Source organism: Myotis lucifugus, unplaced genomic scaffold (assembly GCF_000147115.1).
Source record: "Myotis lucifugus unplaced genomic scaffold, Myoluc2.0 scaffold_23, whole genome shotgun sequence".
Taxonomy (NCBI): Eukaryota; Metazoa; Chordata; class Mammalia; order Chiroptera; family Vespertilionidae; genus Myotis; species Myotis lucifugus.
This window is the reverse complement of record NW_005871071.1, coordinates 514,049-531,321: the sequence shown is the minus strand read 5'-3', so window position 1 is coordinate 531,321 and position 17,273 is coordinate 514,049. Positions and strand designations below refer to the sequence as shown.

The window sequence follows — 17,273 nt, the reverse complement described above, 5'->3', positions numbered from 1 at the left end:
GGAATTATCAAAAAGAGAGATAAAAACAACTGAACCCCTCTGTTGTCCCCTCTGCCTCACTCTACCCACCACTGCACTGAACACGAAGGGGTGCATGTGATATATACACTAGCCCCCTCCTTCATGGGTACCACGACCCCAACAATCAGGACGGGCATGTCTCCATCATTCTCTCTCTTCTTTAGTTCCCCCAGAATTCCCGCAGGAGGCCTGCTGAGGAGCTGCCTCTATTTGCAGAACTCTTTCATCGATAAACTGAATAGTTACAGGACGTGGCGGTTGTAATTAGACAGTTTGTTTCACTGGAGATTGGGGTATTGTATCTTATGAGATATTCTTGGCAGAAGCGGCTCTTGCTCTCAGCATACGTTTCTTTACATTTCAAGGCCGAGCTGACTACCTGCAGTGAAACAGATGAACTGAGGAGCGAATGGGGCTGCCCCATACCTTTCCCCCAGCCGTTTCTGGGTGGATTTACTGCAGTATTTGTTTCCTGCTACAGTTTCACCTTCTCTTTGGAAGCTGGCTGAGTCAGAAGGAAATAAACACATGCAAGAGGGTGTTGAAAGAACATTTGATGTTGTGTCCAGAAACCTGGGTTCTAGATCCAGTATCCAGATGTAATTGACTAGCATACATTTTAACTTCTCTGCACCACAGTCTTTGTTTTGTTTGTTTTGTTTTGTTTTAATCTGTTAAATGAGTGATGGGTCTAGATTTGTGGTTTTTGAACATATGTCAGCCATGGACGCCCCCCTACAAACAGAATCTCAAGCAGAAAACATTAAAACATGAAAGCACTGTTGTTTGGGCTGAAACAGGTGTGGGCAGTGGGAGACTGTACTCTCCACTTCTGCATCTCTCCCCGCCCGACCCCCACCCCCACCCCCAGCAGCCTCCAGGGTAACTCTGTAGGGTTGTGGGGCTTCCCATCCTAGCAGCACAATCTGAGAACCATTACATTTGCCTATCTTAAAAAAATAATTTCCCAGGCAGCTAAAATCTTGTTCTAAAGTGCCCCCATTGCTCTTCATTCCATAAATTCTAATCAAGAGACCCTCTGTACTTTTAGAAAACCCCCAAGTAAAATCTTACATGATCGATATCTTCACGGGAAAAGACTGGAAGGAAATGCATAAAAACAAATGTCAGGAGAGTCGTCATCCCCAGGTGACCGGACCCCCACAACAGTAATTGCAGCAGGATGTTGTGTGGTTCGCACCTTTCTGCTTCACCACCTACAGCCAACATCTGAGAAGATGCTGGCGCCTCTCAAAGTGCCCGGGCCCGACGCCCACACACAGAGCCCGGCCTTCGCTGGAGCAGCCAGCACCTGCCTCCAAGACACCAACACACAGCGATGGGGGTGAGCTCAAGTCTACAGGACACAGCTCAGCAGGAAACTGTCCTGAGACAGGGTTTCCGCGAGTGTGACCCAGGGAGTATTAGTCCCAGAAACGCGTGGCTACAAATAGGAATTCGGGAGGTGGCAGGGGGAAGTCTACTCCAAAATAATGGAGTTTGAGAACGCTGCGTTTCATCTGCCCCTTCTCGAGATTAAATACGCAGTAAGCAGTAAGTGTCTTAACATCTCTGGCCACCGGGAAGCCTGATGAGTGTCCCTTAATACAGTATTTCTCTAATTTACTTGACCACAAAACTCTCTTTTCCCCATGACCTCTATTAATATCTCAACAAACAGGTCAGGACCAAAGACAGCTTCAGAAAGGCAATTCTTAAAACCTGAATTATAAGGCTTGAAATGAATGAGGAATTACAGGACAGGAAGGGAAGGGAGGGAAAGAGACTGGTTTGGGGTCTGGAGGACTTTGAGACAGGACCAAAAAAAAGGGGGGGGGCGGGAATAATCCATGATTCCAAAGAATGTCCACAGAATTTCCTTCCTATCTGTGAGTGCCCTTTTTCCCAGCTCATTCCTGGTAGACAGAGGCAGGGATTGCTGTTAGTGGTCCAACAGCTAGTGGCCACCAGAAGGGGACTGTGGGAATTAGAAGTGACTCTGTGCGAGTTCCTTGCCTGTGCACCTTGCTTCCTCTCAATATTAGCTCACTGTGACAACCTTTCCCTAGGAAGAGCGGGAAAATGAAATGATCCTGTGGGTTCAATTCTGCAAATACCCCGGCGCCAGCCCTGTGGCAGGTGCCAGGACCGCGTGGATGCATAAGCCACGTTTAGCTGACAGCCTAAGCGGGAAGGAGACAGAGTCCCTCCCCCAGGGTTCGCACAGGGTCCTGGGGGCACACAGAGGATGTCAGGAGTCTCCTGCAGCCTCACGAAGCACTCACCCTCATTGCTTCCAGGTAGAAGGCTGAGGTGTAGGAAGGGAAGAGAAAACTCCTGGCAGAGAGAACTGCAAGAGCAAAGTCGTGGAGGCAGGAGAGAGAGGGATGGCCTGGGGCCTCTAGGAGCAGAATGTTTGGCAGGATGGGGAGGGTGTGGACAGACAGGGTAGAACGGATCCTGCCCGGAAGTAAGCAATCGAGCTGGTTACTGCTACACTGAGTTGCACTTGCTGATAAGGAGGGGAAGAAAGAGGAGGGAGGAGTGAAAGATGACTCAGGGGGGTGATGGAGTGCCTAGAAGAAGAGAGACGTGGGAGCAGACTGAGAAATCTGGATGCAGGAAGGAGGTGGGAAGACAAGTCCAGGCCTCAACAAGTTAAACAGGTTATATAAGAAGCCTAAGCATTGGTGACGATGATGATGATGATGATGATGATGATGATGATGTCTATGATGACAACAACAGCAACAAAGATCACTGTGCACTCTCTCCTCCCTCTTTCTCTCCTGGCTGTAGGGGTTGTGCAGGGAAATGGCATAATACAGAGTTCTGTCTTCTCTAGAGAGCCCTTGGGGGCAGGTAGAGCTGATGCAAATTTCCCCATCCATCTCTGACACCCTCCACCCATTCATCCTTCTGCAGAAGACATACTGGGCTGGTCCAGCTGGTCCTGACCCCCAGCTTCTAAGGAGCCCAGGTGAGCCATCACCCTGCAGAGGCAGAGAACCAGTACCACTACACACAGAGCAGGGCCATGCAAAAAAAAAAAACAAAACAGAAAAACAGAATACCGAGGCACCCTGCTCTCGGGACGCATTCTCTTCAGGGTAGATGTTGTATTCTAGTAGCACATTCCCTGGGGTGTTTCCAAAGCCAGACATGCTGGAGCCTTGTTCCAGCCTCGCTCTGGGCCAAGGCCCGGGCTTACCTCCAGCCTCCGACCAGCTCTGGCTGCTGCCCCGTTCAGATCTGGCCAGGACCACTTAATAGGCCAGGATTGTAGCCCCAGTGCTGTGGGCAGTGAGTTCTGCTAACTCCAACCTCAGGCCCCCGCTTGCCCACTCCTGTTTTGTTATGCTCCTGCTCTTTCCTGCTGGCCTCTCTGAATGCCACTTTTTCCTGCCAAGACCTCAGGCATTGGCACATCCCAGCCCCGTCTTCACTGATCCCATGGTTCATGGTCACATACGGAGACCATCTCATTGCCACCCACACCTGGACGGGCGAGCAGGAGCTGCCTGTTTTAAAGACTTCCCAATTTCCTCCAGAGTTTCTTCCAAAGCGCCTGGCACATCTTAGCTGCCAGTGTGAACTGTGAGTCCCCAGAGATGCTGATGGCCCTTTTCTACATTCGTCACTTTTGACACATCCAAAATATCCTCGCTCCCAACACTCCATGAGCAGCAGCCCAGATGGACGGGCTGAGGAGATGCGTCAGGTCTCTGCCAGGCCTCTGAGGGGCCCTGGGCAGAGCTTCCTGGCTGAGAAACACGTGCTTTCCTCCCGCCCCCTCCACCCCTTCGAAAGCTAAGCCAGCCATGTGGGCACCTCGCTGCCCGGCTTCCAAGCTCTAAGCCAGATTCCTTTCATAGAATTCCTCACACATTGGCTGCCCACGGCTCCAAGCACTTTGGCATCTGCCAGGCCCACTTCTGCCCTAGAGGAAGCTGCCTGCTTGGGAATCACCTTTAGACTTTCGGGCGACTAAGGGCCCATGGGAAGGAGCTTGACCCTCTGACTTATTCAACAGCTGAAGTCAAGGGCCCCTGGGGCTAAGCTCTGTGAAAGCATACATGCATGGGTTTGCCGCTGGGCTCCTAAGCCTGTTCTATTGCTTGATGAATCTGTTTTTATGCCACTATTGATTACTATAGATTTTTTAAAATCAGAAAGTGTGATGCCTCCAGTTTTGTTTTTTCTCAAGCTTGCTTTGGCTGTTTGGGATCTTTTGCGGTTCTATACAAATTTTAGAATTGTTTTTTCTATTTCTGTGAAAAATGCCATAGGGATTTTGATAAGCATTGAATTGAACAATGAGATTGTTTTTTATTTCTTTTCCAGATAGTTTATTGTTTAGTGTATAAAAATGTGACTGATTTTTATATGCTGATTTACTGAAACTACTGAATTCATGTGTTAGGTCTAACAGTTTTTTGGTGGAATCTTTGGGATTTCCTATATATAAGATTATGTCATCAGATAACAGAGATAATTTTACGTCTTCCTTTCTGACTTTGAATGTCTTTTATTTCTTTTTCTTGCTTTTATTTCTTCCTCTTACTATGACTTGCAATATTATGTTAAATAGGAGTGGATAGAATGGGCATCCTGTCTTGTTCCTGGTCTTATAAAGGAAAACATTGCACCATTTGAATATGATGTTAGCTGTGGGTTTGTCATACATACCCTCTATTGTGTTGAGATATGTTCCTTCAATATCCAATTTGTTGAGAGTTTTTATCACAAGATAATGTTGAATTTTGTCAAATGTTTTTCTGTGTATATTAAGATGATAAATCATATATATATATGATTTTTGTCTTTCTATTCATGTGGTATAGCAATTGATTTGTGTATATTGAACCATCCTTGCATCCTAGATATAAATCTCACCTGATCATAGTGTATGATCCTTTGAATGTGTTGTTGAGTTTGGTTTGTTAATATTTTGTTGAGAACTTTTGTATCTATATTCATTAGGGATATCCAATGCTTATATTCTTAACCACTAGGCAAGTTATTCTCAGAATGATATGCCACCTTGGGATGATTCAGATTCTCGGGCCTCACCAGACCTGCTGAATCAGCTGCTTTGGGGATGTTTAGCTTATGGCTATGGGAGAATTCTGCCCCCCAATATAGAAGATCAGGTAAAACATAAGAGATCCTGAAAGGGAAGTATTCATTTAGCAGTGGCTTAAGGACAGAACTCTGGCTGGGTGTGTTTTTCAGTCAGAGATTGATTTCCCCGTTGACCTGTAGGCTGGTTTGGCTCCTGGAGCTGCCTAATTTGGGTGGCATGGCTGGCGCACCCAGCTGATAGAGGCAGAGACCCAGCCTAGTAGTCTCCAGAGCTGCTACATAAGGTCGATAGACTTCTCCTGCCCAAAAGAGCTGGACAAAAGGGAGAGGGAGGCTGAAATCCTCACCCCAAGCAGGGGGCTTCCTCTTCTTGGCACAAAGGCTCTTGCCAAAACATGCAACATACTGCCTGAGGGAGGTGCACAGAATTCACAGAAAGGTACTAAATAGGCCGGCAACGACCTCGGTAGGTAAGTACCAAAAAGGATCTGGAAGAAACTATGTTGGGTCAGACATGAAATGGAAGAGATGGTAGGTAAGTTCTAAAAGGATGGAGAAATGAAGCATTAAAAGCCAAGCTCCGTGTTAGACGTTTCACTGAGTTTCAGCCAGTTATCATATTTACAATTTAAGAGAAAGAAAGTGAAGCTTCCAGGTTAAGTGAGCTTCCCAAGGTCACACAGCTAATAACTAGAGAGTTATTCATTAACAAATGATAGATCAAATACAGAGCCAACTGGCTCCAAAGCCAGTGCCCTTTCCACGAAACTATCCTGCCTCTGCCATTGTTTTCCATGGAGCCCCAGAAATTGTTGGGGTACATGTCCACGGTCTGAAGGGGGCAGACAGCAGTGCCTCCAGACACAGGTGTGAAGGGAGAACATGGGTCCAAAAGAAGATCTTAGGGAGAGTGGAACAAGGATAAAAGCACATGCCCAGAGAAGGTTTGCAGTCTCGGGACCTAGACGTATGGATAGTGAGATAGAGAACTGGGATTCTGGTCTTGGTTTAATTTTTTTAGCCAGAAAACAGCTGTGCTATAGACCCCAGGGGGGTCTCAAAGGAGATGAGGGTTACCAAGGGTCTCAGGAAAATAGGCTACAGCCATGACCTCAAGTTCTGTGAGCCTTGAGGTGACATATTGATCACACAGAGGCTCATCTTCCACATTCTATAGTCCTTCCCTCCCATCAGGACTAGCCTTTGACTTGGAATCCCCGAGATTATCTGGGGAATTGGTGACATTACTCACCAGCAGGGTACTCTGGCTGCCTTCACACCAGCCACCCTATAGCTGGGTAGGTGCCTCTACTATTATTCACTCATTGAAACACTTACCAAGCTGTGTAACAATTGTCTATTTACTTGCCTCCAGCATAGTTCTTAAAAGCACAGCTGAAGTTCTTAAAAGCACAGTCTTTCTGCAATACTAAGCACATCCTGCCACATACTAGGTGCTCACTAAACGTGTGGTGGAATGAACGAATGAATACATGAATGAATGGGATCATTGTGGGCTCTCAGTCTCCAAGATGGAAGGTTTAAGAGAGGCCAATGACCCGCCCTCTCAGCACCAGCCACCACACAGGGAAGCCTCAGGGACACCTGGGGGTTGGTGGGTCAGGAACATTTCCTCTTAGGGAGCCCCCAAGCCCCTGCCCTAGAGAGCATATTCCATGTATTCACTCCCATTTCCATACACACCATTCACTTTGCCTTAAAGAGTAACCTTGGGCTGCTTTCCTCCTGCTGCAAGTGTTTATCCTTGCAAAGCGTCCGGCTCAGATTCCAGCACAGGAGGGAGTGTCCTGTGGGAACAGAGCCAGGAGTCCCAGCTCCGACTCTCACTTTTCTCTTTGCCTGATTAACTCTGGCCTCAAAAACACTTCTCTCTGGCATCTTTTATTTACTGAAAGTCAGAGATAGGACAGACTTAGGACCCACACACCTCAGAACCAGAGGGATTCTGGCATCTTCGCCCCACCTCTTATTTTCCAGAGGTGGAAACTGAGGCCAAGCCGGTTCGGAGGAAAAGCCAGGTCTTGACCTCTGGTCCAGTTGACTCAAGGGACGAGGACATCTCACTGTCACCATGGGGGGCTCAGATCCGGCTGGCCCAAACTCCCCACTTTCCAGATGAGGATTTAGGCCTAGAAAGTTACATGACTTGCTCAAGATCAACCAGGACAAGTTAACCAGGGCCTCACAAAGATCTGCCAGCACAGTCACATGTAATCCACCAATAGCTAAATAGTCCGGTGTGTCTAAGGCCACACTGTCTCGGCAAGCAGATGCTGCAGACCCAAACACTAGCGTGCTCAGCTGCTCGCCTCATGTGACATGCCTTTGCTTCAGGCTCTGAGCTCTCTTCTAAGTCAGCACATAAAGGCAATTCAACACAGCCACGCTCTAGACCAGTGGTTCTCAACCTTCCTAATGCCATGACCCTTTAATACAGTTCCTCATGTTGTGGTGACCCCCAACCATAAAATTATTTTCGTTGCTACTTCATAACTGTAATTTTGCTACTGTAAACAATATGTAATTATATGTGTTTTTCGATGATCTTAGGCGACCCCTGTGAAAGGGTTGTTCGACCCCCAAAGGGGTCTCGACCCACAGGTTGAGAACCGCTGCCCTAGGACAAGCATGTCAAACTCAAAGGCTAACACAGGCCAAATAAACAAGGTTTAAGTTTATGTGGGCCGCAAAAAAACAAAAGCTTCAATTTTCATAGAAACGTAGGTTTATTTCGATAGAGACATGCTGAATACAGAGGGCTGAAATAAATGAGTAATCGTTAGCATAAAATAATAGAACATTTTAATAAAAATTAAACATTTTTTCTTGAACATTAATTTACCAGACAAACTGAATAACTGCACAAATTAATAAGCGTAACGCAAATAAACCTATTTTTCTTGTTCTCCGAAAGCGAAATAGTTCCTGTTGCACACACCGAACAAGTCAGTTCAAGACTAATGACGTGGCCATTAGCTAAAATATTGGCTGCTAGTATTAGTGGAGAGAAATGGTGCGCTGCGTGCAGGCGCGTAAAGGAAATGAATGCACACAATTATAGTAATCATTAGCGAATGTTGTAGTTATTTATTAATAATTATGTATACCAGGATATTGTAAAAATTAAGTTATGAAATTTGTATTAAAATGTTTCTTACATACTGTTATATTGGCTGGGCTGCAAAAATATTGGTTGTGGGCCGCATGCGGCCCGCGGGCCACGAGTTTGACATGCTTGTTCTAGATCTAGACCTTGGGAAGCGCAATCGTGAAAGACCTATTTCAATGACCTCATGGTCAGCGAGCCTCCAGCGGGGTGCTGACGGCCTAGCAAAGGATGTTTATGAGTCTGTCCCAATGGGCGACTTTAACATCCTGGACTGCAGAGGAGCTGCTCTTGTCATGAGGCTCAACTCAGTCACTTCCTGTGACTTTAGTCAGGATACTTATTCTCTCTGAGACCCAGTTTCCTTTTGGGATAAGGACTTGGGGGGCATTATGAGGACTGAATGAAATAAGGAATTCTGAGTTACTAGCAAAAAGTACATGACAGCCACATAAACAGCCCTTTAACCTGCCATACCAATTCCACCTGCTCCCCAGCACCCCGTCATCACCTTTAATGAGAATGTGTGGGTCTTGTGGGTTCTTAGGTCGGTAATAACCGTGGCTGACACCCTGTGAGGGACTGACTTGTAAGATTGCTTCAACTCCCATGTCAGCAAACGACCTCACCATTTAACCAAGTAATTCCGTACTAGGTGATTCATCCTGGTGGAAATAATTCTCTGGGAGGAAAAGCTCTCTGCTGAAGTTCCTTGCAGCTCTTTTTATGAGGGTGAAATATTGGAATCATACTGCTTGTCCCAGAGAGGGAAATGGCATCATACATTACAAAACAGTCCCATATGGAGTATTACTCAGCCTTTAAAAATGACGAGTATGAACACTGTAGGCATATGGAGAGATTCTTATTATGTAATACGAAATGAAAAAAAGCAAAAAGCAAGCTATAGCTGCACAGTTACATGAAAAATACATTTGCTTCTGGATACAGGAAAATAAAAAGCCAATCCATTTGGATGATGAGGATGCGAGTGAGTGTATTTTTTAGCATTTTGTTTTCTGCTGTTCCTCCGCTTTTGTGCACCAACTACATTTTTTAAAGAATAAGGAAGAAAACCTGATACTTGCTCCAAAAGCTACTGAGCTGTAGGCAAGTTTCATTTGTGGAAGAACGCCTGGCACAGAGCAGGTACTCGCGAAGTGCTGGCAGAAAGAAGGATGCATGAGTCGTCCTAGAAACTACGAAGTCAGTGCTGATATGCACGGATCGCGGGCCTGGCCACAGCAGCCAAGGTCAGAGCTATGGCTGTGTTTACCTCAGGTTTGTCCCACCCTGAGCAGAGGCCCTCTCCCCTAGTCCCAGGTCTGAGGATATTTTCAGTAGTTGAATTAATAAAAGGAAATCAACACACGCACACACACACTAACACACGTTAGCAATTTACAGCACGAATGTGAAGATATTTCACAAACAGCTGGCGCATATTAATGCTTGCGGCTGCTGTCTTAGGCACCTATGTCCCCAGCTGCAGCCAGCACCTGGGGGTGGAGGGGGTGGGATAAACATTGGACTGAGTGGAGGCCCCAGCCCAGGCATCCCGGACAGAAGGCAGGGCCTGACTCCTGGGGCCTCTGCTGCAGAACCTTTGGCTGTCCCCTGTGCCAGCTCATTCATTGCCTGCAGCCACCCACCTAATGATGTCCTTACCCAAAAGAAAATGAAATCATTTGTTCTTGTATGAACTATTAGGACCCCTCAAACCTGAGGGCTCACTTAGGAATAGAGAAATCATTGCTGCAAGGAATGTCATATTAGAAACGTAATGGCTGCACCCAGCATCTTCTGACTGATGTGAGGAAGCTTTGCCGCCTCGGGATCTTGCTGTCACACGGAGGGAACCCCAAGCCTCCCCAGCCTGTCACCTCACTTCCCAGGTGACACGGGGCTGACTCCCTCAAAGGATTTGACCACTTACCGTAGTTAATAGTCTCTCAAAACCACCACCTCATCCCTGATTCTTTTTTTTAAATTTAATTTATTAGGGTGGCATTGGTTAATAAATTGTATTGGTTTCAGGTATACAATTCTATAACACATCATCTGTATAATGTATTGTGTGGTCACTACCCCAAGGCAAGTCTCCTTCCATACCCTAGATTGTTATCATTGGTGTGTCTTTATCTCCTCCAAAGACACGAGAAAATGATGATTTCAGAAGACGTGCCTGGGGAGGGAGCTGCTCCTACTGAATACCATTGCAAGAAATTTCCTCACTCATAACAGAATGTGAGGTGTCCTCACAGCTCACTCACAGACTTGCTCTGAGGCTTAATTGGGTTAATACAAACAAGACTGTGAGAAAAGTCCCTGGCACAGAGTAAGCCCTCAATAAATATTAGCTTAAAAGGTGCTGAAAGTCAATCTAGATATATATGCATATAAAAAGAGAGATAAATAAAATCACACCTAAGGAGCTAATGACTCTACTTTTGGGAATCTATACTAAGAAAATTCTCATAGATTCAGAGAAAAATTTATGTATAAAAATGGTCACCGGAACATTGTAATAGAAAAAAGGAGAAACCCGGGAACAACCTAAATGTCCAACAAAAATGGAACAAGTAAGCCAACTATGCCACTTTTCAAAAGCACCTTTTTGAAGAATCTTAATGCTATAAGAAATTATTATGCCAGGTGAAAACCATTCACATAATATAGTCTTGGTTATAGACACTCCACATAAGTACCCATGAAACAAACACCTGTTTGGGAGGAAATACTCCAAATATTACTTGTGTGGTTTTCTGAATAGTGAGATTCTTTATTCACTTGGGCATTTTTCAGATGGTATACATATGCCTAGCATGTACTAATTCTACAAGTAAACAAATTAAATATAAAACATATACAAGTCTATTACAATACCACCAACACAACAACATAAAGATATGGTCCTAGACCAGCCCAGCAGCAAAGGCAGCTGGGATATAATCCTGATGGCCCCAGGGGGTTGCCAAGGGGACCGACAGGGCATCTCAGGACAGCTCTAAGCTTCCTAGCTTGAGAAATTGCATGGATGAATGATGGTGTTACAAACCACAATAGGAAATGTAGAAAGGAGGAAGAAGAATGGGTTGGGAGGAACGAAAACCAACCCAGTTTGGCCTCTCTGGGTTTGCAGTGTCCCCAGGTAGAGATGCCCAGTCAAGAGCTGGCTCTATGTGGAGCTGACGCTTGGGGGAGGGGTTTCAGTGAAGGTGTGGGTGTGGGTGTGGGCCACAGCAGTGAGCTCTCGAAGCCGTGGTGTGGCTGAGGAGGATCCAGTATTCTGTGTTCTGCAACAGGGACAACCAGACAGTCATGGCGGCTCAGACACGAAGGCTCCAGAGCTCCACTCCTTCCACCCAAAATGTGACCCAAAGTGGCCCTGCCTCCCTCCATAGTGAGGCTACTGCTGGGTCACAGTGAAGTGCCTCGCAGAAATTCACTACTGCCAGTGAGGCCTGGAGACCACTCTCAGAGTCAGCCACGTGAAACTTGCTGACTGTGTGGGAACGATGCTCAAGAAATGGCCTCTGCCTCACCCGGTGACCTTTTTACAGTAAACCATAAGGAAACTATTTTGGGCTTCAGGGTCAGGAGAGTGTGAGCAACTAGACGCCATGAATCCTATAACTGCTCCTGTTTCCCGTTTTGCTTTGGCCAATAGGAAGCTCGGGATAAAATCTGTGGCCCATCTCCAGCAGCCTGCGAGGATCACATACTGTGCGTGTTAGGGTGCTAATCTATTTACATTTTCTGTCTTTGTAAAGGTTGTACTGCCTTTTTTTTCTCTTCATTTCTATTTCTTCTACCATGAATTTTTGTGAACTACTCAAAGTAAAAAAAAATTTCTTCTATGTCATGCCCATCCATCGATTCCTAATCCTCCCAGCTAAATCCAGAGTAAATACATATAAGACAGAATTGGCCATGTGAGGGCAACTGGGGTAAATTTTCGCAGAAAGGGTTTCACAGATCAAAAATGCAAAGTGCTGAGTGCTCCACTCTGTCCTTATTTTAACCACACAGGCCTACGTAGCTGCTGATTATATGCCAGACACCAGAGAGACGTGAGTTTAAATCCCGACTTTGCCACTTATTGGCAGTGGGATTTGGGGTGAAATCTTCATCCTCCCGGAGCCTCTGTCCCTATCGCCTCTCCCATATGCTAGTGTCCTCCAGTTACTCTAGCTGCTGACGGGCTGGTCCTAGGGTCACCGGATGGCAGGATGAGGGATGGCCCTCCCCACCTCTGTGTTGGGTCCTCCTAGGCCACCCTCCATCATCTCCCAGGAGAGAAGTGGTCATTCCCCTGGAAATGTTCTTTGGGGGCCCCCAAAGCTGCGGCTCCTCACTGTCTCCAGCACCTCACAGGAACCCCATTGGCCGGTGTTCTGCAGAACCTGCGGGTGGTCCCGGAGCCAGCAGAGGTGGGAGAGGCGCCGGGCTAAGCATCCTCCTTCCTCTTCTATTGCAGAGCCGTTTGAAAGGAGCACTCGAGCTGCTAGAAAAAATGAAACGTTGCAGGAGACGAAGACCAGGTTCCTGCTCTTTGAAGGGGCGACTGATAGGGGCTGTCAGATTCAGCTCCACCGCGCAGACACGCTACAGCAGTGCGGCTTCAACGCCTCCCTGCCGCTGGTGATGATCATCCACGGGTGGTCGGTAGGAAATGCTGACACATCTCTTTTGCTCTCTGCTCTTACATTTTCTTTTTTTTTCCTCCCTCCCTCGTGTGCTCAGTTCTAATAAAAAGATCGGGAGCTGGTGATAACAGCTTCATGCATAATAATTTTTGTAAAGCACATTCTAATTTTCCAAGTGCTTCCCCACACACTATCTCAGTGATGATCTCAATTCCATGAGTAAGCAGGGAGGGGAAACATCATTATCTCCGCATTTCAGGTGATAAAATGTGACTCAGAGAGGTCACCCAGCACATGAGGGCCCACAGGGGTTGCGGTCCATGCAGGTGAAGCTGCATGACTCGCAGGAGGAGGTAGGAAGCCAAGGACATCGTCTCTCAGTGAAATGTTGTCTCTGTCACATAACAATCCAGAGATAGGTCATCCCAAACTGGGCACATGGGAAGTCCTCAAGGACCCAGCTCATTGCCTTCAATGTGGCCCTCGTCCTCATAAGTCCCAGACGGCAGCTAGAGCACTAGCCGTCACATCTTTACTCCAGATAGCAAAGGGTGCGTACAAAGGAGTCAAAGAGCAGGGTTTTTTTAAACAACTTTATTGATATATAATTCACATTCCATACAATGCAGCCATTTAAAGCAGCGGTTCTCAACCTGTGGGTCGCGACCCCTTTGGCGGTCGAACGACCCTTTCACAGGGGTCGCCTAAGACCATCCTGCATATCAGATATTTACATTACGATTCATAACAGTAGCAACATTACAGTTATGAAGTAGCAACGAAAATAAGTTTTTTTTAAATATATATTTTATTGACTATTTACAGAGAGAAAGGGAGAGGGGTAGAGAGTTAGAAACATTGATCAGCTGCCTCCTGCACACTCCCCACTGGGGATGTGCCCACAACCAAGGTATATGCCCTTGACCGGAATTGAACCCGGGACCCTTCAGTCCGCAGGCCGACGCTCTATCCACTGAGCCAAACCAGTTAGGGCCAACGAAAATAATTTTATGGTTGGGTCACCACATGAGGAACTGTATTTAAAGGGCCAGAAGGTTGAGAATCACTGATTTAAAGTATACAATTCATTGGCTTTGGTATAAAAGAGTGCTTTTTTAGGTCGGCCTCCCGGAAGCATCTGTGAAGTGCCTCCAGTTGCATCCATGGGCCATACCTAGATGGAAAGGTGGCCGAGACATGTGTAGTCTCTCAGAGGAAGTGTGGCCCTTTAGTGATGCTAAGAATGCTATTACCATGGAAGAAAGGAAGAGAATATTGTGGGCAATACTGAAGTCAAACTAAGTGAGGCCTCATCTCCAAGCGGGAATTCTGACTCCCTGGTTACCAGCCCGCCCACAATTTCAAGCTAAATGCACAATAAGAAACTTCCAGGACTCGGGGGTCTGGTTTATGACTTGGAAATCTTCCCCTGCCATCCAGTTGGAAATTCTCCTGAAACCCTCATCTGTCTGCTCTAGAGAACAAAAGAGGCCCATCTACCACACCGCTCTTTCAACACGCACTCTCCCAGAGCCTGCCACGTGCAGGCTAGCAACCGCACATGAACCAAACAGACCCCATGCCTGGCCCCTGAGGGTAGTAGGGTGCCACATGATGCCACGTGGGTGCAGCCACGAGGTGGGTGGCTTCTATTGCCATCCCAGAATAGCACAGAGGCTCCTGCAGCCCGCCAGCAACTTCCCCCCAGGATTTAAAGGGGTCCCCGTAGAGAAATGGGGGTTGGCAGTGAAAGTGGTGGGGGACTTTTCTGCCCAACCAACTGAGCTACCCGGCCAGGGCTGGGGAAATCTTTACTAAATGAATGGATCTTTCCCCGGGGGACATGCCAAGCCATCAGCTTTGCTCTGCACCTCTGCCGGCTAGTCTTCAACCACACCTTCCTTTTCTCCTCTTCCCAGACATACTGGGCTTTCCCTCTGCCATCTGCACCTCTGCCCGTGCTCTTCCTTCTAGATACCTCCCCCCTCAACCACCACCACATCCATTCCTCTCAGAGAACTCCTAGTTATCCTTCAAGACACAGCATAAATGTCTTTGCTCTGTGAACCCATCAGAAGTGCCCTGCAAATTGGTTCTCAAACAAGGTGCATACATAGAACAATTCCCCATAAATGTTTATTGAGCTCCTTCTATGTTCTGGCTCCTGGTGCTAGTCCCTAAAGCAAGCAGGATGCAGTGAGGGCGGGGGCGGGAGGGGGACCTGGGTGGGACTCAGAGGTACAGCAGAGCAGGCATCAGGGAGGGGCTGGTGTGGCAGACGCTGGAAGGAGAGGTCCGCTTTCAGTACCCGATTGACACAGATGTTCCCATTGTTTCAAGGCTGGGCGAGTCCTACAATAGGGAAATGCTGACACAGTGGTTCTCAGTTGGGGGTTGGAGGTGGTAGCCCCCAGGAAGTATTAGGCAAAGTCAGGAGAATTTTTGGTTTTCATAACTGGGGACAGAGGGTGCTGCTGGCATCTCGGATGGAGGCCAGAGATGCCGCTAAACCTCCTACAGTGCACGGGACAGCCCACGGCGTACAAGCATCTGGCCCCAAATTCATTTCAGCACTGGGGCTGGGAAACCCCTTGCCAAGCCCTTTCTCTTGGAGAGAAGGACCCAGCGTTAGGCAAGAGTTGGAGAAGAAAAGGGGGTGAATAGGGAGAAAGAGGACATCAGTGCCCCTCCTGGTGATGCTGACTGCCCTGTGGGCCCACGGCAGGTGGACGGCTTGCTGGAAGACTGGATCTGGCAGATGGTGGCCGCGCTGAAGTCCCAGCTGGCCCGGCCAGTGAACGTGGCGCTGGCAGACTGGATCAGCCTGGCCCAGAACCACTACGCCGTCGCCGTCCGCAACACCCGTCTCGTGGGCCAGGAGGTCGCGGCAATTCTCCGGTGGCTGGAGGTAAGACCTGCCCAGCCTCCCTTCCTCTCCCTTCCCCTCCGAGGCCAAGTGCATCAGCTGGTCTCCACCCCAGCCCAGACAGGAGAACCTCTCTGCCACACTCGCAGGAATGGGAAGGCCTGGGACCGAGACCACTTGCACCCCATCCCCATCCACTATTCTTCTCCTCCCACCCTACCCACTACTCCTTTTATGTTCAGCCCTTGGACGCGCTAAGGCAGTGGTTCTCAACCTTGACTGCACATTAGAATCACCTGGGAATCTTTTTAAAATCCTGATTTCTGGGCCTCATCCTCTGGAAATTCTGTTTCTTTGTTTACTAATGTTGTGGCCCCACCGCATAACAAAGAAACAGAATTTCCGGAGGATGAGGCCCAGAAATCAGGATTTTTGAAAAGATTCCCAGGTGATTCTAATGTGCAGCCGCCAAGGTTGAGAACCACTGAGCTAAGGGATCTAAACACACCCTGGCAACCACCTAACCCCACACACATGAACAGGTGGGGTCGCTTCTGCAGGGCACTCATATCCGGGGAAGACGGGCAGGCAGGCGGCAGCAGCACCAGGCAGGGCCCAGGCCGCTGAGCCTGAAAGGAGGGAGGATGGAGTCCGCAAGGGGAGGAACCAGAGTGTGAACGAAGTGACTCGTTTGTGATCAGGTACAAAGAACAGGGTGGGAGCCTGAACAAGCTGCACCCACGGAGGCCTATATCCAGGCAGCAATTCCCTGCCTGCAGCCGTCTCCCCTGCCTTCCAGGAATCGGCTCCGTTTTCCCGAAGCAACGTTCATCTCATCGGGTACAGCCTGGGCGCGCACGTCTCGGGGTTTGCTGGCAGCTACATCGGCGGGAAGCACAAGATTGGGAGAATTACAGGTACCCATGCCTGATGACTAACAACTGTCGTCTCCAAACTGCGCGGGGCATGGGGCACACACATGCTTTCCGACAGGCTCACAAAGAACACGCCCCCCCCCCTCCCTGGCGCTGTGTTGGGGTTCACGGGAGGACTGGGAGCGCCGTGTGAAACGTAAGCCCTGCCATAGGCAGATGTTCCGAGAGAAGGCGGAAATCGCAGCCTCCACTCCCACTGCCTTCCCTCAAACAAATGCCTCGCCTCGTCAGGCCAAACAGGATCAGAAAAGTAGACCTTCTGTACACTTTTGTAGCAGGAAAGTTTCTTTTTCAACCTGTAGTTTAAAAAGCCTAACCTGAACCAGTTAAAAAAAAAAACACAGCCCTACCTCCGCTGTAACATCAGCTATGTTTGTGCCTCAGTTTCCACATTTGTGAAACACATGGGTCTTACTCTGGGACCCATTTGGGTTGAGGGAGGAAGCTCTGCATCAAAAACCTCAGCCCAAGCTCTACACCAACTCGGAAATTGTGCTGCGCCAGCACGGCCAAGGGTGAACCTGAATGCGGGGGGGGGGGGGGGGGGGTGAAGGATTTAAAAAAAACAAACAAAAGGATAAAAGCTGGGT

General features: G+C 48.0%; 1 protein-coding gene across 1 annotated transcript in view; it reads left to right on the top strand.

The window, feature by feature from the left end:
• Nucleotides 1-17,273, top strand: part of LIPC (lipase C, hepatic type) — a 115,572-nt gene that overhangs the window by 74,741 nt on the left and 23,558 nt on the right. The window contains exons 3-5 of the mRNA XM_023751591.1: nucleotides 12,714-12,901; nucleotides 15,608-15,790; nucleotides 16,548-16,665. Coding sequence (XP_023607359.1) covers nucleotides 12,714-12,901; nucleotides 15,608-15,790; nucleotides 16,548-16,665 — 489 coding nt within the window. The remainder of the gene's footprint in view (nucleotides 1-12,713; nucleotides 12,902-15,607; nucleotides 15,791-16,547; nucleotides 16,666-17,273) is intronic.